General features: G+C 53.6%; 2 protein-coding genes across 2 annotated transcripts; one reads left to right on the top strand and one right to left on the bottom strand.

Moving 5' to 3' along the window:
* The first annotated feature begins 10,510 nt into the window (after nt 1-10,510).
* Nucleotides 10,511-11,385, top strand: DENND10 (DENN domain containing 10). Its single transcript, XM_056529354.1, has 2 exons — nt 10,511-10,664; nt 11,077-11,385. The coding sequence occupies exons 1-2, from the start codon at nt 10,575-10,577 to the stop codon at nt 11,239-11,241; spliced, it is 255 nt and encodes an 84-aa protein (XP_056385329.1). The 5' UTR covers nt 10,511-10,574; the 3' UTR covers nt 11,242-11,385.
* On the bottom strand, nt 11,369-26,083 carry SFXN4 (sideroflexin 4). Its single transcript, XM_056529353.1, has 14 exons — nt 25,927-26,083; nt 21,608-21,673; nt 20,669-20,743; nt 19,500-19,526; nt 16,113-16,167; nt 14,636-14,661; nt 14,485-14,538; nt 14,349-14,408; nt 14,213-14,275; nt 14,034-14,124; nt 13,819-13,934; nt 11,899-11,972; nt 11,703-11,820; nt 11,369-11,589 (listed from the first exon to the last, which is right to left on the bottom strand). Exons 1-14 carry the CDS (start codon nt 25,960-25,962, stop codon nt 11,512-11,514), a joined length of 939 nt encoding a protein of 312 aa, XP_056385328.1. The 5' UTR covers nt 25,963-26,083; the 3' UTR covers nt 11,369-11,511.
* Nucleotides 26,084-26,723: the final 640 nt, after the last annotated feature.

Genomic DNA, 26,723 nt, shown 5'->3' with positions numbered 1-26,723 from the left:
TCCCCAGTCCTGTATACTGAGCAGTCTGTAGTGTCACCCCCCCAGTCCTGTATACTGAGCAGCCTGTAGTGTCACCCCCCCCGTCCTGTATACTGAGCAGCCTGTAGTGTCACCCCCCCCTGTCCTGTATACTGAGCAGCCTGTAGTGTCACCCCCCTGTCCTGTATACTGAGCAGCCTGTAGTGTCACCCCCCCCCCCCCCGTCCTGTATACTGAGCAGCCTGTAGTGTCACCCCCCCCTGTCCTGTATACAGAGCAGCCTGTAGTGTCACCCCCCCCTGTCCTGTATACAGAGCAGCCTGTAGTGTCACCCCCCCCCCTTGTCCTGTATACAGAGCAGCCTGTAGTGTCACCCCCCCCTGTCCTGTATACAGAGCAGCCTGTAGTGTCACCCCCCCCGTCCTGTATACAGAGCAGCCTGTAGTGTCACCCCCAGTCCTGTATACTGAGCAGCCTGTAGTGTCACCCCCCCCTGTCCTGTATACTGAGCAGCCTGTAGTGTCACCCCCAGTCCTGTATACTGAGCAGCCTGTAGTGTCACCCCCAGTCCTGTATACAGAGCAGCCTGTAGTGTCACCCCCCCTGTCCTGTATACTGAGCAGCCTGTAGTGTCACCCCCCTGTCCTGTATACTGAGCAGCCTGTAGTGTCACCCCCCCAGTCCTGTATACAGAGCAGCCTGTAGTGTCACCCCCCCCCCCCCGTCCTGTATACAGAGCAGCCTGTAGTGTCACCCCCAGTCCTGTATACAGAGCAGCCTGTAGTGTCACCCCCCCCAGTCCTGTATACAGAGCAGCCTGTAGTGTCACCCCCCCGTCCTGTATACAGAGCAGCCTGTAGTGTCACCCCCCCCTGTCCTGTATACTGAGCAGCCTGTAATGTCACCCCCAGTCCTGTATACTGAGCAGCCTGTAGTGTCACCCCCGTCCTGTATACTGAGCAGCCTGTAGTGTCACCCCCCCCCCAGTCCTGTATACTGAGCAGCCTGTAGTGTCACCCCCCCCCCCTGTCCTGTATACTGAGCAGCCTGTAGTGTCACCCCCCCCCCTGTCCTGTATACTGAGCAGCCTGTAGTGTCACCCCCCCCTGTCCTGTATACTGAGCAGCCTGTAGTGTCACCCCCCCCCTCCGTCCTGTATACTGAGCAGCCTGTAGTGTCACCCCCCCCCTCCGTCCTGTATACTGAGCAGCCTGTAGTTTCACCCCCCAGTCCTGTATACTGAGCAGCCTGTAGTGTCACCCCCCCCAGTCCTGTATACTGAGCAGCCTGTAGTGTCACCCCCCCGTCCTGTATACAGAGCAGCCTGTAGTGTCACCCCCAGTCCTGTATACAGAGCAGCCTGTAGTGTCACCCCCCCCCCCGTCCTGTATACTGAGCAGCCTGTAGTGTCACCCCCCCCCCCCGTCCTGTATACTGAGCAGCCTGTAGTGTCACCCCCTGTCCTGTATACTGAGCAGCCTGTAGTGTCACCCCCCCCCCAGTCCTGTATACTGAGCAGCCTGTAGTGTCGCCCCCCCCCCTAGTCCTGTATACTGAGCAGCCTGTAATGTCACCCCCAGTCCTGTATACTGAGCAGCCTGTAGTGTCACCCCCCCAGTCCTGTATACTGAGCAGCCTGTAGTGTCACCCCCTATCCTGTCCTGTATACTGAGCAGCCTGTAGTGTCACCCCCCAGTCCTGTATACAGAGCAGCCTGTAGTCACCCCCCCTGTCCTGTATACTGAGCAGCCTGTAGTGTCACCCCCCCCGTCCTGTATACTGAGCAGCCTGTAGTGTCACCCCCAGTCCTGTATACTGAGCAGCCTGTAGTGTCACCCCCAGTCCTGTATACAGAGCAGCCTGTAGTGTCACCCCCCCTGTCCTGTATACAGAGCAGCCTGTAGTGTCACCCCCCCCTGTCATGTATACAGAGCAGCCTGTAGTGTCACCCCCCCCAGTCCTGTATACAGAGCAGCCTGTAGTGTCACCCCCCCCCCGTCCTTTATACAGAGCAGCCTGTAGTGTCACCCCCCCCCAGTCCTGTATACTGAGCAGCCTGTAGTGTCACCCCCCCAGTCCTGTATACTGAGCAGCCTGTAGTGTCACCCCCAGTCCTGTATACTGAGCAGCCTGTAGTGTCACCCCCCAGTCCTGTATACTGAGCAGCCTGTAGTGTCACCCCCCCCCAGTCCTGTATACTGAGCAGCCTGTAGTGTCACCCCCCCCCGTCCTGTATACAGAGCAGCCTGTAGTGTCACCCCCAGTCCTGTATACTGAGCAGCCTGTAGTGTCACCCCCAGTCCTGTATACTGAGCAGCCTGTAGTGTCACCCCCCCCGTCCTGTATACTGTGCAGCCTGTAGTGTCACCCCCCCTGTCCTGTATACTGAGCAGCCTGTAGTGTCACCCCCAGTCCTGTAAACAGAGCAGCCTGTAGTGTCACCCCCCCAGTCCTGTATACAGAGCAGCCTGTAGTGTCACCCCCCCCAGTCCTGTATACAGAGCAGCCTGTAGTGTCACCCCCAGTCCTGTATACTGAGCAGCCTGTAGTGTCACCCCCCTGTCCTGTATACTGAGCAGCCTGTAGTGTCACCCCCTGTCCTGTATACTGAGCAGCCTGTAGTGTCACCCCCAGTCCTGTAAACAGAGCAGCCTGTAGTGTCACCCCCAGTCCTGTAAACAGAGCAGCCTGTAGTGTCACCCCCCCCCAGTCCTGTATACTGAGCAGCCTGTAGTGTCACCCCCCGAGTCCTGTATACTGAGCAGCCTGTAGTGTCACCCCCCCCCCGTCCTGTATACAGAGCAGCCTGTAGTGTCACCCCCCCGTCCTGTATACAGAGCAGCCTGTAGTGTCACCCCCCCCGTCCTGTATACTGAGCAGCCTGTAGTGTCACCCCCAGTCCTGTATACAGAGCAGCCTGTAGTGTCACCCCCCCTGTCCTGTATACTGAGCAGCCTGTAGTGTCACCCCCCCGTCCTGTATACTGAGCAGCCTGTAGTGTCACCCCCAGTCCTGTATACTGAGCAGCCTGTAGTGTCACCCCCTGTCCTGTATACAGAGCAGCCTGTAGTGTCACCCCCAGTCCTGTATACAGAGCAGCCTGTAGTGTCACCCCCCCTGTCCTGTATACAGAGCAGCCTGTAGTGTCACCCCCAGTCCTGTATACAGAGCAGCCTGTAGTGTCACCCCCAGTCCTGTATACAGAGCAGCCTGTAGTGTCACCCCCCCTGTCCTGTATACTGAGCAGCCTGTAGTGTCACCCCCAGTCCTGTATACAGAGCAGCCTGTAGTGTCACCCCCCCTGTCCTGTATACTGAGCAGCCTGTAGTGTCACCCCCAGTCCTGTATACAGAGCAGCCTGTAGTGTCACCCCCCCCCAGTCCTGTATACAGAGCAGCCTGTAGTGTCACCCCCCCAGTCCTGTATACAGAGCAGCCTGTAGTGTCACCCCCCCCAGTCCTGTATACAGAGCAGCCTGTAGTGTCACCCCCCCCCCCCGTCCTGTATACAGAGCAGCCTGTAGTGTCACCCCCCTGTCCTGTATACAGAGCAGCCTGTAGTGTCACCCCCCCCAGTCCTGTATACAGAGCAGCCTGTAGTGTCACCACCTGTCCTGTATACTGAGCAGTCTGTAGTGTCACCCCCAGTCCTGTATACTGAGCAGCCTGTAGTGTCACCCCCTGTCCTGTATACAGAGCAGCCTGTAGTGTCACCCCCCCCAGTCCTGTATACTGAGCAGCCTGTAGTGTCACCACCTGTCCTGTATACTGAGCAGTCTGTAGTGTCACCCCCAGTCCTGTATACTGAGCAGCCTGTAGTGTCACCCCCCCAGTCCTGTATACAGAGCAGCCTGTAGTGTCACCCCCCCCCAGTCCTGTATACTGAGCAGCCTGTAGTGTCACCCCCCCCCAGTCCTGTATACAGAGCAGCCTGTAGTGTCACCCCCCCCCCCCCGTCCTGTATACAGAGCAGCCTGTAGTGTCACCCCCCAGTCCTGTATACTGAGCAGCCTGTAGTGTCACCCCCCGTCCTGTATACTGAGCAGCCTGTAGTGTCACCCCCCCCAGTCCTGTATACTGAGCAGCCTGTAGTGTCACCCCCGTCCTGTATACTGAGCAGCCTGTAGTGTCACCCCCAGTCCTGTATACTGAGCAGCCTGTAGTGTCACCCCCAGTCCTGTATACAGAGCAGCCTGTAGTGTCACCCCCCCCTGTCCTGTATACAGAGCAGCCTGTAGTGTCACCCCCAGTCCTGTATACTGAGCAGCCTGTAGTGTCACCCCCAGTCCTGTATACTGAGCAGCCTGTAGTGTCACCCCCAGTCCTGTATACTGAGCAGTCTGTATTGTCACCCCCAGTCCTGTATACTGAGCAGCCTGTAGTGTCACCCCCCAGTCCTGTATACAGAGCAGCCTGTAGTGTCACCCCCCAGTCCTGTATACTGAGCAGCCTGTAGTGTCACCCCCCAGTCCTGTATACTGAGCAGCCTGTAGTGTCACCCCCCAGTCCTGTATACTGAGCAGCCTGTATTGTCACCCCCAGTCCTGTATACTGAGCAGCCTGTATTGTCACCCTCAGTCCTGTATACTGAGCAGTCTGTAGTGTCACCCCCCCGCAGTCCTGTATACAGAGCAGCCTGTAGTGTCACCCCCAGTCCTGTATACTGAGCAGCCTGTAGTGTCACCCCCAGTCCTGTATACAGAGCAGCCTGTAGTGTCACCCCCAGTCCTGTATACAGAGCAGCCTTTTGTGTCACCGCCCCCCTCCCCCCCCCCCCAGTCCTGTATACCGAGCAGTAGAGATAAGCGAGCGAAGTCTGACGATCTGGGTCTCACTCAGAACTTTGAGGGAGTCAGCAGCTCGTAGAACTTTTGCCTGGCTTGGCTCGTCATCTTGCATATTCCCCATCTATTAAGCTCGCAATATGCCTGTCACTAGCCATCCTCCCCAGCTTGGTCCACCTCCATCCCATATTGCCAAGGTTGATCATGGTCGTCGTCATTATTAAAAGGGCAGAGCACGCGACAGGTGTCCCTGATTAACTGCCAATCCCTCAGCTGAAAGTCAAACTGGCTCCAAAAATGGAGGAAGTCTGTCACTGCTTTGCGCTGCAGGTACAGGCGGTCCAACATACGTAATGCTGAGTTCCACCGTGTTAGAACATCGCAAATGAGGTGTTGTTGAGGTAGACTTGATGATATGAAAACTAAACCGTTAAACTGAAGCACAAAATATATTAGAAAAGTAAGTAAATTTCTTCTTCACTATTTTGGGACACCAATTCTGTTGCTTCCCCCCAAAAGGAATAATTGTTTGAACTTTTGAAAAAACCATTGCGTCTTCTGATACCTCCGTGTGCATTGTAACACCGGCAGCATCTACCAACAACCAGGAACACTTTATGCAGCTTAATTTTAGTGTTAAAAATCATACAAAATCTGCTAGCGCAGTGCGTGCTTTTAAAAAAAAAAAAAAAAAAAAAAAAAAAGGTGTTAGTTACCGCATATCACCATAACTTTGACATTAAAGGGGTACTCCGCTGCTCAGCATTTGGAACAAACTGTTCCGAACGCTGGAGCCGGGGTTGGGAGCATGTGAGGTCATAGCCCCCTCGGTGCAAATCTATGGGAGGGGGCGTGACAGTTGTCACGCCTCCTCCCATAGACTTGCATTGAGGGGACGGGGCTATAACTTCGAGCTCCCAGCGCCGGCTCCAGCGTTCAGAACAGTTTGTACAAAACTCTACTGAGTTGAGTCTGTACGCTCAACTCTACTGAGCAGCCTGTAGTATCACATCTTGCCCCGTCCCCCGCCTGTTTACTGAGCAGCTTGTAGTATCACATCTTGCCCTGTCCCCCGCCTGTTTACTGAGCAGCCTGTAGTATCACATCTCTCCCCGTCCTCCGCCTGTTTACTGAGCAGCCTGTAGTATCACATCTGGCCCCGTACCCCGCCTGTTTACTGAGCAGCCTGTAGTATCACATCTCGCCCCGTCCCCCGCCTGTTTACTGAGCAGCCTGTAGTATCACATCTTGCCCCGTCCCCCGCCTGTTTACTGAGCAGCCTGTAGTATCACATCTTGCCCCGTCCCCCGCCTGTTTACTGAGCAGCCTGTAGTATCACATCTGGCCCCGTCCCCCGCCTGTTTACTGAGCAGCCTGTAGTATCACATCTGGCCCCGTCCCCCGCCTGTTTACTGAGCAGCCTGTAGTATCACATCTGGCCCATCCCCGCCTGTTTACTGAGCAGCTTGTAGTATCACATCTCGCCCTGTCCCCCGCCTGTTTACTGAGCAGCCTGTAGTATCACATCTCGCCCCGTCCCCCGCCTGTTTACTGAGCAGCCTGTAGTATCACATCTTGCCCCGTCCCCCGCCTGTTTACTGAGCAGCCTGTAGTATCACATCTTGCCCCGTCCCCCGCCTGTTTACTGAGCAGCCTGTAGGATCACATCTCGCCCCGTCCCCCGCCTGTTTACTGAGCAGCTTGTAGTATCACATCTCGCCCTGTCCCCCGCCTGTTTACTGAGCAGCCTGTAGTATCACATCTCGCCCCGTCCTCCGCCTGTTTACTGAGCAGCCTGTAGTATCACATCTCGCCGTGTCCCCGGCCTGTTTACTGAGCAGCCTGTAGTATCACATCTGGCCCCGTCCCCCGCCTGTTTACTGAGCAGCCTGTAGTATCACATCTGGCCCTGTCCCCCGCCTGTTTACTGAGCAGCCTGTAGTATCACATCTGGCCCCGTCCCCCGCCTGTTTACTGAGCAGCCTGTAGTATCACATCTCGCCCCGTCCCCCGCCTGTTTACTGAGCAGCCTGTAGTATCACATCTCGCCCCGTCCCCCGCCTGTTTACTGAGCAGCCTGTAGTATCACATCTCGCCCCGTCCCCCGCCTGTTTACTGAGCAGCCTGTAGTATCACATCTCGCCCCGTCCCCCGCCTGTTTACTGAGCAGCCTGTAGTATCACATCTCGCCCCGTCCCCCGCCTGTTTACTGAGCAGCCTGTAGTATCACATCTGGCCCCGTCCCCCGCCTGTTTACTGAGCAGCCTGTAGTATCACATCTGGCCCCGTCCCCCGCCTGTTTACTGAGCAGCCTGTAGTATCACATCTCGCCCCGTCCCCCGCCTGTTTACTGAGCAGCCTGTAGTATCACATCTCGCCCCGTCCCCCGCCTGTTTACTGAGCAGCCTGTAGTATCACATCTCGCCCCGTCCCCCGCCTGTTTACTGAGCAGCCTGTAGTATCACATCTCGCCCCGTCCCCCGCCTGTTTACTGAGCAGCCTGTAGTATCACATCTCGCCACGTCCCCCGCCTGTTTACTGAGCAGCCTGTAGTATCACATCTCGCCCCGTCCCCCGCCTGTTTACTGAGCAGCCTGTAGTATCACATCTCGCCCCGTCCCCCGCCTGTTTACTGAGCAGCCTGTAGTATCACATCTGGCCCATCCCCGCCGGTTTACTGAGCAGCCTGTAGTATCACATCTGGCCCCGTCCCCCGCCTTTTTACTGAGCAGCCTGTAGTATCACATCTGGCCCATCCCCGCCTGTTTACTGAGCAGCCTGTAGTATCACATCTGGCCCCGTCCCCCGCCTGTTTACTGAGCAGCCTGTAGTATCACATCTGGCCCCGTCCCCCGCCTGTTTACTGAGTAGCCTGTAGTATCACATCTGGCCCCGTCCCCCGCCTGTTTACTGAGCAGCCTGTAGTATCACATCTGGCCCTGTCCCCCGCCTGTTTACTGAGCCGCCTGTAGTATCACATCTGGCCCTGTCCCCCTCCTGTTTACTGAGCAGCCTGTAGTATCACATCTGGCCCATCCCCGCCTGTTTACTGAGCAGCCTGTAGTATCACATCTGGCCCCGTCCCCCGCCTGTTTACTGAGCAGCCTGTAGTATCACATCTCGCCCTGTCCCCCGCCTGTTTACTGAGCAGCCTGTAGTATCACATCTGGCCCCTCCCCCGCCTGTTTACTGAGCAGCCTGTAGTATCACATCTGGCCCCGTCCCCGGCCTGTTTACTGAGCAGCCTGTAGTATCACATCTTGCCCCGTCCCCCGCCTGTTTACTGAGCAGCCTGTAGTATCACATCTGGCCCCGTCCCCCTCCTGTTTACTGAGCAGCCTGTAGTATCACATCTCGCCCCGTCCTCCGCCTGTTTACTGAGCAGCCTGTAGTATCACATCTCGCCGTGTCCCCGGCCTGTTTACTGAGCAGCCTGTAGTATCACATCTGGCCCCGTCCCCCGCCTGTTTACTGAGCAGCCTGTAGTATCACATCTGGCCCTGTCCCCCGCCTGTTTACTGAGCAGCCTGTAGTATCACATCTGGCCCCGTCCCCCGCCTTTTTACTGAGCAGCCTGTAGTATCACATCTCGCCCTGTCCCCCGCCTGTTTACTGAGCAGCCTGTAGTATCACATCTCGCCCTGTCCCCCGCCTGTTTACTGAGCAGCCTGTAGTATCACATCTCGCCCCGTCCCCCGCCTGTTTACAGAGCAGCCTGTAGTATCACATCTCGCCCCGTCCTCCGCCTGTTTACTGAGCAGCCTGTAGTATCACATCTGGCCCCGTCCCCCGCCTTTTTACTGAGCAGCCTGTAGTATCACATCTGGCCCCGTCCCCCTCCTGTTTACTGAGCAGCCTGTAGTATCACATCTGGCCCTGTCCCCGGCCTGTTTACTGAGCAGCCTGTAGTATCACATCTTGCCCCGTCCCCCCGCCTGTTTACTGAGCAGCCTGTAGTATCACATCTGGCCCCGTCCCCCGCCTGTTTACTGAGCAGCCTGTAGTATCACATCTCTCCCCGTCCCCCGCCTGTTTACTGAGCAGCCTGTAGTATCACATCTTGCCCCGTCCCCCGCCTTTTTACTGAGCAGCCTGTAGTATCACATCTGGCCCCGTCCCCCGCCTTTTTACTGAGCAGCCTGTAGTATCACATCTGGCCCCGTCCCCCGCCTGTTTACTGAGCAGCCTGTAGTATCACATCTGGCCCCGTCCCCCGCCTGTTTACTGAGCAGCCTGTAGTATCACATCTCTCCCCGTCCCCCGCCTGTTTACTGAGCAGCCTGTAGTATCACATCTTGCCCCGTCCCCCGCCTTTTTACTGAGCAGCCTGTAGTATCACATCTGGCCCCGTCCCCCGCCTTTTTACTGAGCAGCCTGTAGTATCACATCTGGCCCCGTCCCCCGCCTGTTTACTGAGCAGCCTGTAGTATCACATCTGGCCCCGTCCCCCGCCTGTTTACTGAGCAGCCTGTAGTATCACATCTCGCCCTGTCCCCCGCCTGTTTACTGAGCAGCCTGTAGTATCACATCTTGCCCCGTCCTCCGCCTGTTTACTGAGCAGCCTGTAGTATCACATCTGGCCCCGTCCCCCGCCTGTTTACTGAGAAGCCTGTAGTATCACATCTGGCCCCGCCTGTTTACTGAGCAGCCTGTAGTATCACATCTCGCCCCGTCCCCCGCCTGTTTACTGAGCAGCCTGTAGTATCACATCTCGCCCTGTCCCCCTCCTGTTTACTGAGCAGCCTGTAGTATCAAATCTGGCCCTGTCCCCCTCCTGTTTACTGAGCAGCCTGTAGTATCACATCTGGCCCCGTCCCCCGCCTGTTTACTGAGCAGCCTGTAGTATCACATCTTGCCCCGTCCCCCGCCTGTTTACTGAGCAGCCTGTAGTATCACATCTCGCCCCGTCCCCCGCCTGTTTACTGAGCAGCCTGTAGTATCACATCTCGCCCCGTCCCCCGCCTGTTTACTGAGCAGCCTGTAGTATCACATCTCGCCCCGTCCCCCGCCTGTTTACTGAGCAGCCTGTAGTATCACATCTGGCCCCGTCCCCCGCCTGTTTACTGAGCAGCCTGTAGTATCACATCTGGCCCCATCCCCCGCCTGTTTACTGAGCAGCCTGTAGTATCACATCTTGCCCCGTCCTCCGCCTGTTTACTGAGCAGCCTGTAGTATCACATCTCGCCCTGTCCCCCTCCTGTTTACTGAGCAGCCTGTAGTATCACATCTCGCCCTGTCCCCGGCCTGTTTACTGAGCAGCCTGTAGTATCACATCTGGCCCATCCCCCGCCTGTTTACTGAGCAGCCTGTAGTATCACATCTGGCCCTGTCCCCGGCCTGTTTACTGAGCAGCCTGTAGTATCACATCTGGCCCCGCCTGTTTACTGAGCAGCCTGTAGTATCACATCTCGCCGTGTCCCCGGCCTGTTTACTGAGCAGCCTGTAGTATCACATCTCGCCCCGTCCTCCGCCTGTTTACTGAGCAGCCTGTAGTATCACATCTGGCCCCGCCTGTTTACTGAGCAGCCTGTAGTATCACATCTCGCCCCGTCCCCCGCCTGTTTACTGAGCAGCCTGTAGTATCACATCTCGCCCCATCCTCCGCCTGTTTACTGAGCAGCCTGTAGTATCACATCTCGCCCCGTCCTCCGCCTGTTTACTGAGCAGCCTGTAGTATCACATCTCGCCCCGTCCCCCGCCTGTTTACTGAGCAGCCTCTAGTATCACATCTCGCCCCGTCCCCCTCCTATTTACTGAGCAGACGTTAGTATCTCCTGGATCTGATGACTTTGTTTGCCGTTTCTCAGAGGCGATGACATTGGGTAAATTACATAAGGAAGTCGGGATACTAATGCTTCAGGCAGCAGAAGATCCTGAGAAATCTGACAGTCAGGTGATCAAGGTGAGTGTGAGGGGCTTCAGGGGAGGGGAATGCAGCACACATGGATTAGTCCAGTCTGTCATTCTGTATGCGGAGGGGTGCAGCACACATGGGTCAGTCCAGTCTGTCATTCTGTATTGGGAGGGGTGCAGCACACATGGATTAGTCCGGTCTGTCATCCTGTATGGGGAGGGGTGCAGCACACATGGATTAGTCCGGTCTGTCATCCTGTATGGGGAGGGGTGCAGCACACATGGGTCTGTCCAGTCTGTCATTCTGTATGGGGAGGGGTGCAGCACACATGGGTCTGTCCAGTCTGTCATTCTGTATGGGGAGGGGTGCAGCTCCCATGGGTCTGTCGTTCTGCAGGGGAGGGGGTGGCTTTATAGACTTATCTGATGTGCAGTTTCACTTGTGCTACTGTATTTTGCAGGACATATGTGGGAAGACACGGGAGATCATTTCTGTCCTGAGCTCGTGCGCGGAGGAGACCAGCGGCTCCATAACCCTGGAGCGCCTGAAGCAGCAGAAGTTTCCCCCGGCTACAGAAAACTTCTTAATCCACCTGGCGGCAGCAGAGAACCTCCTGGTGACGTGACCTCACCCCCCAATCCTGGTCCCACTGCTCACATATGGGGGGGGGGGGGGATTTTTATTGATTCACAGGATGTGTGAACTTGTGTACATTCCTGGAGTTTCTAAAATAAACGTCGTCCCCTACAGGACACAATTTCACATTGCGGCCTCAGACTCAAAGCGGCTTTTTATTTACATTTTTTTTTGTTCATTTTGTGTTGTAATAAAATAAAAAATATCAGTAACTGGGATCCTGCAGTGACCTCAGGGGCAGCGACGGTCACCTCTGCCTTCATAGTCCTCGGTTATAGAACAGTTCCGGTTCTGTTGTCTTCTCCCTCAACTCTTCCTCCAAGTCTTCTCGTCTGATCTGAAATACATTGCAGCATAAAATGATCTGTTATGTGAAGTATCTGCCCCCCCAAGGACCAGTATGAACCCCCATGTCTATCCATGACTGCCTGCCACCGTACTGATACCCACCTTTCCTTTTTGTGGGAAGATGCAGAATGACACAGGAACCATCACCCCGAAGGTGAAGAGAGCGGCCAGGTGTCTGAGGAGGGTGAAGATCTGTGGGTTCCTCAACAGATGGGGAGCACTGCAGAAAGGGGAATGGAGAATTAACCCATGAGAGTGGCCCCAGTCTGGAGCAAGGGAAGGAGAGGATATCACTCACCGCCTCATCAAGGAAGGAATCAATGCTGTGGCTCCGAGCAGAGCTGATCGGGACAGCGCCGTCTCCTTCACGGCCTGAGAGGATAGAAGAGATTGAACAGGATGGACACATCTGTATAGCAGCCGCCATACTGTGCTCTGTCGTTTTCCACAACAGTCCTTTTAGGGTGTGCCTAGCATTGCATGTTTTGTCTCCTCGCGACATGTGATGTCTCGTGTCCTCTAGTGTCTCTCCGGCATCTGTTGTCTCATATCCTCTAGTCTCTCTCCGGTATCTGGTGTCTCGTGTCCTTTAGTCCCTCTCCAATATCTAGCATCTCGTGTCCTTTAATGTGTCTCCTTGCATTTGTCAACTCATGCCCTATATTGTCTTCCCTGGCATCTGTCATCTGGTGTCCTCTGGCATCTGGTGTCCTCTAGCGTGTCCCACCCCAGCGCCTGTTGTCTTGTGTCCTTTAATGTGTTCCCCCAATGTCTGTTGTCTCATGTCCTCTAGTGTGCTCCCCGGCTTCTGTCGTTCCGTGTCCTCTAGTGTCTCCCCCGGTGTCTGTCGTCTCGAGTCTTCTAGTGTGTCTCTCACATTGGTGGTTGTCCTCTAGTGTGTCCCCCAGCGTCTGTCGTCTCATGTCCTCTAGAGGTTCCCCCGGCATCTGTCGTCTCCTGTCCTCTAGTGTCTCCCCCGGCGTCTGTCGTCTCCTGCCCTCTAGTGTCTCCCCCGGCGTCTGTCGTCTCCTGCCCTCTAGTGTCTCCCCCGGCGTCTGTCGTCTCCTGCCCTCTAGTGTCTCCCCCGGCGTCTGTCGTCTCCTGCCGTCTAGTGTCTCCCCCGGCGACTGTCGCCTCCTGCCCTCTAGTGTCTCCCCCGGCGTCTGTCGTCTTCTGCCCTCTAGTGTCTCCCCCGGCGTCTGTCGTCTCCTGCCCTCTAGTGTCTCCCCCGGCGACTGTCGCCTCCTGCCCTCTAGTGTCTCCCCCGGCGTCTGTCGTCTCCTGCCCTCTAGTGTCTCCCCCGGCGTCTGTCGTCTCCTGCCCTCTAGTGTCTCCCCCAGCGTCTGTCGTCTCCTGCCCTCTAGTGTCTCCCCCAGCGTCTGTCGTCTCCTGCCCTCTAGTGTCTCCCCCAGCGTCTGTCGTCTCCTGCCACTCTAGTGTCTCCCCCAGCGTCTGTCGTCTCCTGCCCTCTAGTGTCTCCCCCAGCGTCTGTCGTCTCCTGCCCTCTAGTGTCTCCCCCAGCGTCTGTCGTCTCCTGCCCTCTAGTGTCTCCCCCAGCGTCTGTCGTCTCTTGTCCTCTAGTGTCTCCCCCAGCGTCTGTCTCTTGTCCTCCAGTGTCTCCCCCAGCGTCTGTCGTCTCTTGTCCTCCAGTGTCTCCCCCAGCGTCTGTCGTCTCCTGCCCTCCAGTGTCTCCCCCAGCGTCTGTCGTCTCTTGTCCTCCAGTGTCTCCCCCAGCGTCTGTCGTCTCTTGTCCTCTAGTGTCTCCCCCAGCGTCTGTCGTCTCTTGTCCTCTAGTGTCTCCCCCAGCGTCTGTCGTCTCTTGTCCTCTAGTGTCTCCCCCAGCGTCTGTCTCCTGTCCTCTAGTGTTTCCCCCAGCGTCTGTCGTCTCCTGCCCTCTAGTGTCTCCCCCAGCGTCTGTCGTCTCCTGCCCTCTAGTGTCTCCCCCAGCGTCTGTCGTCTCCTGCCCTCTAGTGTCTCCCCCAGCGTCTGTCGTCTCCTGCCCTCTAGTGTCTCCCCCAGCGTCTGTCGTCTCCTGCCCTCTAGTGTCTCCCCCAGCGTCTGTCGTCTCATGTCCTCTATCATCTCCATTCTACCCCCTGTGTCTGTCGTCTTGCGTTCTCTGGAGTCTCCCCTGGCGTCTGTCATCTCCTATGTTGGTCGTCCTGTGTCTTCTAGTGTTTCCCTCTCTGTAGACTGTGTTTAGAAGGGGCAGCTTTACCTTCTGAGCAGCTCTCTGTGAAGCTCCGACCACATTTCCCTCACGGTCCACGACCTGAACCCCACTTTCTACTTCAGGAAACCTTGTCAGGACAACACTGAGTCCTCCAAGCAGCGCTGCAAAACACACACTGAGGGCATGTCAGTGACCCCGCACAGGCATGGAAGGTTGGGGGGTAAATGGGCTCTAGTCATGGATGACCATCGGCTGATTACCATAGAGGGGGGGTGGGAGGATTCTACTGAAGAAGCTGTTGTTGGACGGACTACGGATTCCGAGCTTTTTCATGGCTAGCACTGGAGCGGCCTGCAGGAGAAGATGACATTGATAGAAGCACCGCCGCGGACTACCCCACCCCATGTCATGTGATCACCTTCCTGACACTGATACCTACCCCCATACAAGAGAGTTGGAGAGCGGCAGCGGACAAGAAAAGCAGATTTCGAGACTTCTCCTCCTGCCAGAAAAGACCAGTCACATGAGACATCATCTCTACACACCAGGCCCTGCGCCTTGTACCGGGCACTTACCTGCAGGGAGTGGTTCCCGTTCACAGCAGTGAATGCGGCGCTGTATGTCTGGAAGGGAAGCTGATGTACAGAATATATATGAGTATATGATGTAGCAGAGCTGAGTGCTGCAGCCTGGAGCTCAACATGACCTTACCTGGAAGAGAAGGGCCGATAAAGCCCTCGAGTGTGGAATCAGGGTCACCACCACCTGACAAACATACGACAAGTGTCAGCTGCCTGTGTGCTCACCCCCCCACAGTATTGGATCAGAACTGATCTCCCCCCCCCCGAGCCGTGTAACTCACCAGCGGTGCGCCCAGCAATAGGTACGCTGCAACGCAGAAAAAGATGCATTACAATCCATGTAACAGCGGTCGGATGCAGTCACATGATCACACCAAAGTTTAAAGGGATACTCCGCCCCTAGAAATCTTATCTCCCTGCTGCACCCGGCGTTCGTTTAGAAGGTTCAGCGCTGGAGGCTCGTGACGTCACGGCCACGCCCCCTCAATGCAAGTCTATGGGAGGGGGCGTGACGGATGTCACGCCCCCTCCCATAGACTTGCATTGAGGGGGTGTGGCCGTGATGTCACGAGCCTCCGCGTCGCATCGCCGGTCATCCAGCACGGAATGAAGTTCGCTCCTTGCACCAGATGTCTGGGGGGCTGCAGCAGAGATCGCGGGGGACCCCAGTGGCGGCCCCCCCCCCCCCTGTGATCAGACATCTTATCCCCCTATCCTTTGGTTAAAGGGGTACTCCATTGGAAACCTTTTTTTTTTTTAAATCAACTGGTGCCAGAAAGTTAAAACAGATTTGTAAATTATTTCTATAAAAAAAAAATCTTAATCCTTCCAGTACGTATCAGCTGCTGTTATGTTCCACGGGAAGTTCTTTTCTTTTAGAATTTCCTTTCTGCCTGACCACAGTGCTCTCTGCTGACACCTCTGTCCATTTTAGGAACTGTCCAGAGTAGGAGCAAATCCCCATAGAAAAACCTCTGCTGCTCTGGACAGTTCCTAAAATGGACAGAGGTGTCAGCAGAGAGCACTGTGGTCAGACTGGAAAGAACTACACAACTTCCTGTGGAGCATACAGCAGCTGATAAGTACTGGATGGATTAAATTTTTTTTATAGAAGTAATTTACAAATTTGTTTAACTTTCTGTCACCAGTTGATATATAAAAGAAAATGTTTTCCAGTGGCGTAACTTTTTAAACGGAGGGGGGGGGGGGGGGGGTTGTTAATTTTTGGCGCTGTGATCTGTATTTTTATATCTGTATGGATTTTTGTTTAGATGGGACCTTTTGATCACTTAGTTCGGACAATTCTACATGTGGCGAAACCGAATATGTACATATATTTTTTAATAATTATATGAATTATTATTATTATAATTATTTGAATCTTTATTATGAGACTTTTTTTTAAATAATTGATCAGTGATAGGTAATTGCGCTCTGAGAAAACACGCGCCGGCGTCAGGACACGTGGAACCTAAGAACAGTGGTTTGTGATAAAATGGGTATTTTTTGGGAATAATTTCTGCTCATTTTCTGCATCCTGAATGAAAGGTGAGTGCAGGCAGATCCACTCCCCGAAGCCCAGGGAGGTGCGGACGCGACTCCACCTTCATGTTTTATAGTTGTAATAATATCACAGCTGAGGATCTGTTACAATGTTCGCAGCTTATTATATTTTACATGCACTGATACATTGTAACACACTGGACAGGAGAGACTTAGTGGGAATTAGATTGGGGGGAGTCACCGCGCTGCGCTCACCTGGGGGTCTGAAGATCAAGGGGAGAATCTGCCCGGAATCTGGGTGCACAGAGGCCTTAGGGTGAAAGAGACAAATCACATTATATAAAGATACAGAGGGGAGGGCTCTACTGGAACACCACACCCCCTGAACCCCCCAAACTGGAGGAAACCACCAGACCCACTGCCCCATCCCTGTCTATAGCCCAAGAGCCCCGAGAACTGCCCCATCCATGTCTATAGCCCAAGAGCCCCTGAGAACTGCCCCATCCCTGTCTATAGCCCCTGAGAACTGCCCCATCCATGACTATAGCCCAAGAGCCCCTGAGAACTGCCCCATCCATGACTATAGCCCAAAAGCCCCGAGAACTGCCCCATCCATGTCTATAGCCCAAGAGCCCCCTGAGAACTGCCCCATCCATGTCTATAGCCCAAGAGCCCCTGAGAACTGCCCCATCCCTGTCTATAGCCCAAGAGCCCCTGAGAACTGCCCCATCCATGTCTATAGCCCAAGAGCCCCAGAGAACTGCCCCATCCCTGTCTATAGCCCAAGAGCCCCAGAGAACTGCCCCATCCATGTCTATAGCCCAAGAGCCCCAGAGAACTGCCCAATCCATGTCTATAGCCCAAGAGCCCCAGAGAACTGCCACATCCCTGTATATAGCCCAAGAGCCCCGAGAACTGCCCCATCCATGTCTATAGCCCCTGAGAACTGCCCCATCCCTGTCTATAGCCCAAGAGCCCCTGAGAACTGCCCCATCCATGTCTATAGCCCAAGAGCCCCGAGAACTGCCCCATCCCTGTCTATAGCCCAAGAGCCCCTGAGAACTGCCCCATCCATGTCTATAGCCCAAGAGCCCCTGAGAACTGCCCCATCCATGTCTATAGCCCAAGAGCCCCTGAGAACTGCCCCATCCATGTCTATAGCCCAAGAGCCCCTGAGAACTGCCCCATCCATGTCTATAGCCCAAGAGCCCCTGAGAACTGCCCCATCCATGTCTATAGCCCCTGAGAACTGCCCTATCCCTGTCTATAGCCCCTGAGAACTGCCCTATCCCTGTCTATAGCCCCTGAGAACTGCCCCATCCATTTCTATAGCCCAAGAGCCCCTGAGAACTGCCCCATCCCTGTCTATAGCCCAAGAGCCCCTGAGAACTGCCCCATCCATTTCTATAGCCCAAGAGCCCCTGAGAACTGCCCCATCCATGTCTATAGCCCAAGAGCCCCTGAGAACTGCCCCATCCATGTCTATAGCCCAAGAGCCCATGAGAACTGCCCCATCCATGTCTATAGCCCAAGAGCCCCAGAGAACTGCCCCATCCATGTCTATAGCCCAAGAGCCCCTGAGAACTGCCCCATCCCTGTCTATAGCCCAAGAGCCCCTGAGAACTGCCCCATCCATTTCTATAGCCCAAGAGCCCCTGAGAACTGCCCCATCCATGTCTATAGCCCAAGAGCCCCTGAGAACTGCCCCATCCATGTCTATAGCCCAAGAGCCCATGAGAACTGCCCCATCCATGTCTATAGCCCAAGAGCCCCTGAGAACTGCGCCATCCATGTCTATAGCCCAAGAGCCCCTGAGAACTGCCCCATCCATGTCTATAGCCCAAGAGCCCATGAGAACTGCCCCATCCATGTCTATAGCCCAAGAGCCCCAGAGAACTGCCCCATCCATGTCTATAGCCCAAGAGCCCCAGAGAACTGCCCCATCCATGTCTATAGCCCAAGAGCCCCTGAGAACTGCCCCATCCATGTCTATAGCCCAAGAGCCCATGAGGACTGCCCCATCCATGTCTATAGCCCAAGAGCCCCTGAGAACTGCCCCATCCATTTCTATAGCCCAAGAGCCCCTGAGAACTGCCCCATCCATGTCTATAGCCCCTGAGAACTGCCCCATCCATGTCTATAGCCCAAGAGCCCCTGAGAACTGCGCCATCCATGTCTATAGCCCAAGAGCCCCTGAGAACTGCCCCATCCCTGTCTATAGCCCAAGAGCCCCTGAGAACTGCCCCATCCCTGTCTATAGCCCAAGAGCCCCTGAGAACTGCCCCATCCATGTCTATAGCCCAAGAGCCCCAGAGAACTGCCCCATCCATGTCTATAGCCCAAGAGCCCCGAGAACTGCCCCATCCATGTCTATAGCCCAAGAGCCCCATGAGAACTGCCCCATCCATGTCTATAGCCCAAGAGCCCTGAGAACTGCCCCATCCATGTCTATAGCCCAAGAGCCCCCTGAGAACTGCCCCATCCATGTCTATAGCCCAAGAGCCCCGAGAACTGCCCCATCCATGTCTATAGCCCAAGAGCCCCATGAGAACTGCCCAATCCATGTCTATAGCCCAAGAGCCCCAGAGAACTGCCACATCCCTGTATATAGCCCAAGAGCCCCGAGAACTGCCCCATCCATGTCTATAGCCCCTGAGAACTGCCCCATCCCTGTCTATAGCCCAAGAGCCCCTGAGAACTGCCCCATCCATGTCTATAGCCCAAGAGCCCCTGAGAACTGCCCCATCCCTGTCTATAGCCCAAGAGCCCCTGAGAACTGCCCCATCCATGTCTATAGCCCAAGAGCCCCAGAGAACTGCCCCATCCATGTCTATAGCCCAAGAGCCCCGAGAACTGCCCCATCCATGTCTATAGCCCAAGAGCCCCTGAGAACTGCCCCATCCATGTCTATAGCCCAAGAGCCCCATGAGAACTACCCAATCCCTGTCTGTAGCCCAAGAGCCCCTGAGAACTGCCCCATCCATGTCTATAGCCCAAGAGCCCCTGAGAACTGCCCCATCCATGTCTATAGCCCAAGAGCCCCTGAGAACTACTCCATCCCTGTCTATAGCCCAAGAGCCCCTGAGAACTGCCCCATCCATGTCTATAGCCCAAGAGCCCCTGAGAACTGCCCCATCCATGTCTATAGCCCAAGAGCCCCTGAGAACTGCTCCATCCATGTCTATAGCCCAAGAGCCCCATGAGAACTACCCAATCCCTGTCTATAGCCCAAGAGCCCCTGAGAACTGCCCCATCCATGTCTATAGCCCAAGAGCCCCTGAGAACTGCCCCATCCATGTCTATAGCCCAAGAGCCCCTGAGAACTGCCCTATCCCTGTCTATAGCCCAAGAGCCCCTGAGAACTGCCCTATCCATGTCTATAGCCCCTGAGAACTGCCCCATCCCTGTCTATAGCCCAAGAGCCCCTGAGAACTGCCCCATCCATGTCTATAGCCCAAGAGCCCCTGAGAACTGCTCCATCCATGTCTATAGCCCCTGAGAACTGCCCCATCCCTGTCTATAGCCCAAGAGCCCCTGAGAACTGCCCCATCCCTGTCTATAGCCCAAGAGCCCCTGAGAACTGCCCCATCCCTGTCTATAGCCCAAGAGCCCCTGAGAACTGCCCCATCAGGATACACTCACCTGACATAGCTCCTCGGCCTCCGTCACCTGTGAAACATACAGAATGGGATCAATTATATCCACAGATCAGGACCCCTCACATATCCCACTGCACAGTATCTACATGTACGGACAGTGCACAGTACGACTTCTTATTCTACAGGTACAGACAGTGCACAGTACGACTTCTTATTCTACAGGTACAGACAGTGCACAGTATGACTTCTTATTCTACATGTACAGACAGTGCACAGAACCACTTCTTATTCCACAGGTACAGACAGTGCACAGTATGACTTCTTATTCTACATGTACAGACAGTGCACAGTACCACTTCTTATTCTACAGGTACAGACAGTGCACAGTACCACTTCTTATTCTACAGGTACAGACAGTGCACAGAACCACTTCTTATTCCACAGGTACAGACAGTGCACAGTACGACTTCTTATTCTACATGTACAGACAGTGCACAGTACCACTTCTTATTCTACAGGTACAGACAGTGCACAGTACCACTTCTTATTCTACAGGAACAGACAGTGCACAGTACCACTTCTTATTCTACATGTACAGACAGTGCCCAGTACCACTTCTTATTCTACATGTACAGACAGTGCCCAGTACCATTTATTCTACAGGTACAGACAGTGCACAGTACCACTTCTTATTCTACATGTACAGACAGTGCCCAGTACCATTTATTATACAGGTACAGACAGTGCACAGTACCACTTCTTATTCCACAGGTACAGAAAGTGCACAGTACGACTTCTTATTCTACAGGTACAGACAATGCACAGTACCACTTCTTATTCCACAGGTACAGACAGTGCACAGTACGACTTCTTATTCTACATGTACAGACAGTGCACAGTATCACTTCTTATTCTACAGGTACAGACAGTGCACAGTACCACTTCTTATTCTACAGGTACAGACAGTGCACAGTACCACTTCTTATTCTACAGGTACAGACAGTGCACAGTACCACTTCTTATTCTACAGGTACAGAAAGTGCACAGTACCACTTCTTATTCTACAGGTACAGACAGTGCACAGTACCACTTCTTATTCTACAGGTACAGACAGTGCACAGTACCACTTCTTATTCTACAGGTACAGACAGTGCACAGTACCACTTCTTATTCTACAGGTACAGACAGTGCACAGTACGACTTCTGTTTTACCTTCTTATCCTGCTGTTCCTCTGTATTTCTGTGTCCCAATGACTCCAACAAGGATTTAGATTTCTGGATTTCTGCCTGAAGATAATGGTCACATGATCATTAAGCAGCCAATCACAGCCCCTCTGTGGCCACGCCTGCAGTGCTGTAATCCCTTCTACCAACAGATCCACCGCTAACCCGCCTCCTTATCTGCTGTCATCCCCTTCCGCCACATCCATCCCCACCCCTCCCTCCTCCCGCCACATCCATCCCCACCCCTCCCTCCTCCCGCCACATCCATCCTTACCCCTCCCTCCATCCTTACCCCTCCCTCCCTCCTCATCCATCCCTACCCCTCCCTCCTCCCGCCACATCCATCCCTACCCCTCCCTCCTCCCTCGTCATCCATCCCTACCCCTCCCTCCTAATCCATCCCTACCCCTCCCTCCTCCTCCACATCCATCCCTACCCCTCCCTCCTCCTCCACATCCATCCCTACCCCTCCCTCCACATCCATCCCTACCCCTCCCTCCTCCTCCACATCCATCCCTACCCCTCCCTCCTCCTCCACATCCATCCCTACCCCTCCCTCCACATCCATCCCTACCCCTCCCTCCTCCTCCACATCCATCCCTACCCCTCCCTCCTCCCTCGTCATCCATCCCTACCCCTCCCTCCTAATCCATCCCTACCCCTCCCTCCTCCTCCACATCCATCCCTCCCTACCCCCTCCCTCCTCCCGCCACATCCATCCCTACCCCTCCCTCCTCCCCCACATCCATCCCTACCCCTCCCTACTCCTCCCTCCTCCCGCCACATCCATTACCACCCCTTACACCCGCCATATACACCATTACCCCTCCTCCCGTCATATCAATCTCTAGCCCTCCCTCCTGCCCTCTTGACATACCCCCATCCCCACCCCCACCCCAGCCTCCATTGCCTCTTCCTGTCACTTACATGAGATGCTAGTAACCAGCTGGGGTCCAGAACACTGTGCCAGTGGGCATGTCTCTGCAGAAAGGACTGGAGAAAAGAGCGGCCATCAGTGTCACATCAAGTGCCACACAAAGAGGAGGGACAATTATTAGTGGGGGCAGGATTAATAAGGGGCAGTTATTTGAGAGGCAGTTATTAGTGGGGACAGGATTAATAAGGGGCAGTTATATGAGAGGCAGTTATTAGTGGGGGCAGGATTAATAAGGGGCAGTTATATGAGAGGCAGTTATTAGTGGGGGCAGGATTAATAAGGGGCAGTTATATGAGAGGCAGTTATTAGTGGGGGCAGGTTTAATAAGGGGCAGTTATATAGGAGGCAGTTATTAGTGGGGGCAGGTTTAATAAGGGGCAGTTATATGAGAGGCAGTTATTAGTGGGGGCACATTTAATAAGGGGCAGTTATATGAGAGGCAGTTATTAGTGGGGGCAGGTTTAATAAGGGGCAGTTATATGAGAGGCAGTTATTAGTGGGGGCAGGTTTAATAAGGGGCAGTTATATGAGAGGCAGGTTTAATGAAGGGAAGTAATTAGTTGGGCAGGTTTAATGGGGGGCAGTTATTTGGGCAGGTATAATGGGGGGGCAGGTATAATGGGGGCAGTTATTAGCTGGGCGGGTATAATGGGGGGCAGTTATTAGTTGGGAAGGTATAATGGGGGGCAGTTATAAGTTGGGCAGGTATAATGGGGGGGGGCATTTATTAGTTGGGCGGGTATAATGGGGGGGCAGTTATTGGTTGGGCGAGTATAATGGGGGACAGTTATTAGTTGGGCGAGTATAATGGGGGGGCAGTTATTAGTTGGACAGGTATAATGGGGGGGCAGTTATTAGTTGGGCAGGTATAATGGGGGAGCAGTTATTAGTTGGGCAGGTATAATGGGGGAGCAGTTATTGGTTGGGCAGGTATAATGGGGGGGGCAGTTATTAGTTGAGCGGGTATAATAGGGGGCAGTTATTAGTTGGGCAGTTATAATGGGGGGACAGTTATTAGTTGGACAGTTATAATGGGGGGGGCAGTTATTAGTTGGGCAGGTATAATGGGGGACAGTTATTAGTTGGGCAGGTATAATGGGGGGGGCAGTTATTGGTTGGGCAGGTATAAGGGGGGAGCAGCTATTAGTTGAGCGGGTATAATAGGGGGCAGTTATTAGTTGGGCAGGTATAATGGGGGGCAGCTATAATGGGGGGACAGTTATTAGTTGGGCAGGTATAATGGGGGGCAGTTATTAGTTGGGCAGTTATAATGGGGGGACAGTTATTAGTTGGGCAGGTATAATGGGGAGTAGTTATTAGTTGGGCAGTTATAATGGGGGGCAGTTATTAGTTGGGCAGTTATAATGGGGGGGCAGTTATTAGTTGGGCAGTTATAATGGGGGGCAGTTATTAGTTGGGCAGTTATAATGGGGGGGCAGTTATTAGTTGGGCAGTTATAATGGGGGGGCAGTTATTAGTTGGGCAGTTATAATGGGGGGGCAGTTATTAGTTGGGCAGGTATAATGGGGGAGCAGTTATTAGTTGGGCAGTTATAATGGGGGGGCAGTTATTAGTTGGGCAGTTATAATGGGGGGGGGGCAGTTATTAGTTGGGTGGATATAATGGGGGGCAGTTATTAGCTGAGCGGGTATATGAGGGGCAGTTATTAGTTGAGCAGGTATATGAGGGGCAGTTATTAGTTGGGCAGGTATATGAGGGGGTTATTAATTGGGCAGGTATAATGGGGGGGCAGTTATTAGTTGGGCAGGTCTAATGGGGGGCAGTTATTAGTTGGGCAGGTATAATGGGGGAGCAGTTATTAGTTGGGCAGGTATAATGGGGGGCAGTTATTAGTTGGGCAGGTCTAATGGGGGGGAATTATTAGTTGGGCAGGTATAATGGGGGAGCAGTTATTAGTTGGGCAGTTATTAGTGGGCAGGTATAATGGGGGGCAGTTATTAGTTGGGAAGGTATAATGGGGTGCAGTTATTAGTTGGGCAGGTATAATGGGGATCAGTTATTAGTTGGGCAGGTATAATGGGGGGCAGTTATTAGTTGGGCATGTATAATGGGGGGCAGTTATTAGTTGGGCAGGTCTAATGGGGGGCAGTTATTAGTTGGGCAGGTCTAATGGGGGAGCAGTTATTAGTTGGGCAGGTATAATGGGGGGCAGTTATTAGTTGGGCAGTTAGTTGGGCAGTTATAATGGGGGCAGTTATAATAGGGGGCAGTTATTAGTTGGGCAGGTATAATGGGGGGGGGAGTTATTAGTTGGGCAGTTATAATGGGGGGGGTGGGAGTTATTAGTTGGGGTTATAATGGGGGGGGGTTATTAGTTGGGCAGTTATAATGGGGGGAGTTAAGAGTTGGGCAGGTATAATGGGGGGGGGGGGAGTTATTAGTTGGGCCGGTATAATGGGGGAGGGGAGTTATTAATTGGGCAGGAATAATGGGTGGGGGGGGAGCTATTAGTTGGGCAGATATAATGGGGGGGCGTTATTAGTTGGGCAGGTATAATGGGGCCCCCGAGTTATTAATTGGGCAGTTATAATGGGGGAGCAGTTATTAGTTGGGCAGATATAATGGGGGGCAGTTATTAGTTGGGCAGGTATAATGGGGGGGAGTTATTAGTTGGGCAGTTATAATGGGGGGGCAGTTATTAATTGGGCAGTTATAATGGGGGGGGAGGGAGTTATTAATTGGGCAGGTATAATGGGGGGGAAGGTATTAGTTGGGCAGGTATAATGGGGGGGGAGTTATTAATTGGGCAGGCATAATGGGGGGGGAGTTATTAGTTGGGCAGTTATAATGGGGGGGGGGACAGTTATAATGGGGGGCAGTTATTAGTTGGGCAGTTATAATGGGGGGGGGGAGTTATTAGTTGGGCAGTTATAATGGGGGGGATGTTATTAGTTGGGCAGGTATAATGGGGGGGGGGACAGTTATAATGGGGGGCAGTTATTAGTTGGGCAGTTATAATGGGGGGGGGGGAGTTATTAGTTGGGCAGGTATAATGGGGAGGACAGTTATAATGGGGGGAGTTATTAGTGGGGCAGGTATAATGGGGGGGACAGTTATAATGGGGGGGCAGTTATTAGTTGGGCAGTTATAATGGGGGGGGGACAGTTATAATGGGGGGCAGTTATTAGTTGGGCAGTTATAATGGGGGGGGGGAGTTATTAGTTGGGCAGGTATAATGGGGAGGACAGTTATAATGGGGGGAGTTATTAGTGGGGCAGGTATAATGGGGGGGACAGTTATAATGGGGGGGCAGTTATTAGTTGGGCAGTTATAATGGGGGGGGGAGTTATTAGTTGGGCAGTTATAATGGGGGGCAGTTATTAATTGGGCAGGTATAATGGGGGGAGGGAGTTATTAATTGGGCAGGTATAATGGGGGGGACAGTTATTAGTTGGGCAGGTAATATGGGGGGGTGACAGTTATTAGTTGGGCAGGTATAATGGGGGGGACAGTTATAATGGGGGGGGCAGTTATTAGTTGGGCAGTTATAATGGGGGGGGGAGTTATTAGTTGGGCAGGTATAATGGGGAGGACAGTTATAATGGGGGGAGTTATTAGTGGGGCAGGTATAATGGGGGGGACAGTTATAATGGGGGGGCAGTTATTAGTTGGGCAGTTATAATGGGGGGGGGGACAGTTATAATGGGGGGCAGTTATTAGTTGGGCAGTTATAATGGGGGGGGGAGTTATTAGTTGGGCAGGTATAATGGGGAGGACAGTTATAATGGGGGGAGTTATTAGTGGGGCAGGTATAATGGGGGGGACAGTTATAATGGGGGGGCAGTTATTAGTTGGGCAGTTATAATGGGGGGGGGGAGTTATTAGTTGGGCAGTTATAATGGGGGGCAGTTATTAATTGGGCAGGTATAATGGGGGGAGGGAGTTATTAATTGGGCAGGTATAATGGGGGGGACAGTTATTAGTTGGGCAGGTAATATGGGGGGGTGACAGTTATTAGTTGGGCAGGTATAATGGGGGGGACAGTTATAATGGGGGGGGCAGTTATTAGTTGGGCAGTTATAATGGGGGGAGGGAGTTATTAGTTGGGCAGGTATAATGGGGGGACAGTTATTAGTTGGGCAGGTATAATGGGGGGACAGTTATTAGTTGGGCAGGTATAATGGGGGGGACAGTTATTAGTTGGGCAGGTATAATGGGGGGGGACAGGTATAATGGGGGGGGGGGCAGTTATTATCTATGATTATAGCCTCCACTCTCAGCGCCCCCTTCTGGCGTCACACCGCAAAAGAAAGAAGAAGGGAAAAAACTCAGAAATCCGGACATTTACCTGAGAGTCCTGACCCGGTATCCAGGGCGCAGACATGTTGGTGCACCGCGCTCAGCAGCTCCCGGAAACAGCGGAAGGAAGAAACGTTCCGCCAGCTCCGAGCTCTGTGACTTCTCTCCCGGTTAGCGGCGGGGCTCCTGTGTATTAGGACTGATAGCAAAGTGATAACACTACAACTCCCAGCATGCCCTGTCAGCCACTGGATATGTATGTCAGGTGTATATAGAGGGTGTCAGTTATATATGGGGAGGTTAGGTGTATATACCTGGTGGTGTCAGTTGTATATAGGCAGGGGGCAGCTGTATATAGAGTGAGTCAGTTGTGTATAAAGGGCCATCAGGTGTATATAGTGGGGGTTAGTTGCATATAGAGGGGGTCAGGTGTATATAGAGGGGGTTAGTTGTATATAGTGGGGGTTAGTTGTATATAGAGGGGGTTAGTTGTATATAGAGGGGGCCAGGTGTATATAGTGGAGGTTAGTTGTATATAGAGGGGGTCAGGTGTATATAGTGGGGGTTAGTTGTATATAGAGGGGGCCAGGTGTATATAGTGGGGGTTAGTTGTATATAGATAGGGTTAGGTGTATATAGATAGGGTTAGGTGTATATAGCAGATGTTGTCAGATGTATATAGGCAGGGGGCATCTGTATATAGAGGGGGTAAGGTGTATATAGAGTGAGTCAGTTGTATGGGGGGGGGTAGGTGTATATAGCTGGTGGTGTCAGATGTAGATAGGCAGGGGGCAGCTGTATATAGAGGTGGTAAGGTGTATATAGAGTGAGTCAGTTGTATGGGGG

Source organism: Hyla sarda, chromosome 7, assembly GCF_029499605.1.
Source record: "Hyla sarda isolate aHylSar1 chromosome 7, aHylSar1.hap1, whole genome shotgun sequence".
NCBI lineage: Eukaryota > Metazoa > Chordata > Amphibia > Anura > Hylidae > Hyla > Hyla sarda.
This window is presented reverse-complemented; position numbering and strand designations above follow the sequence as displayed.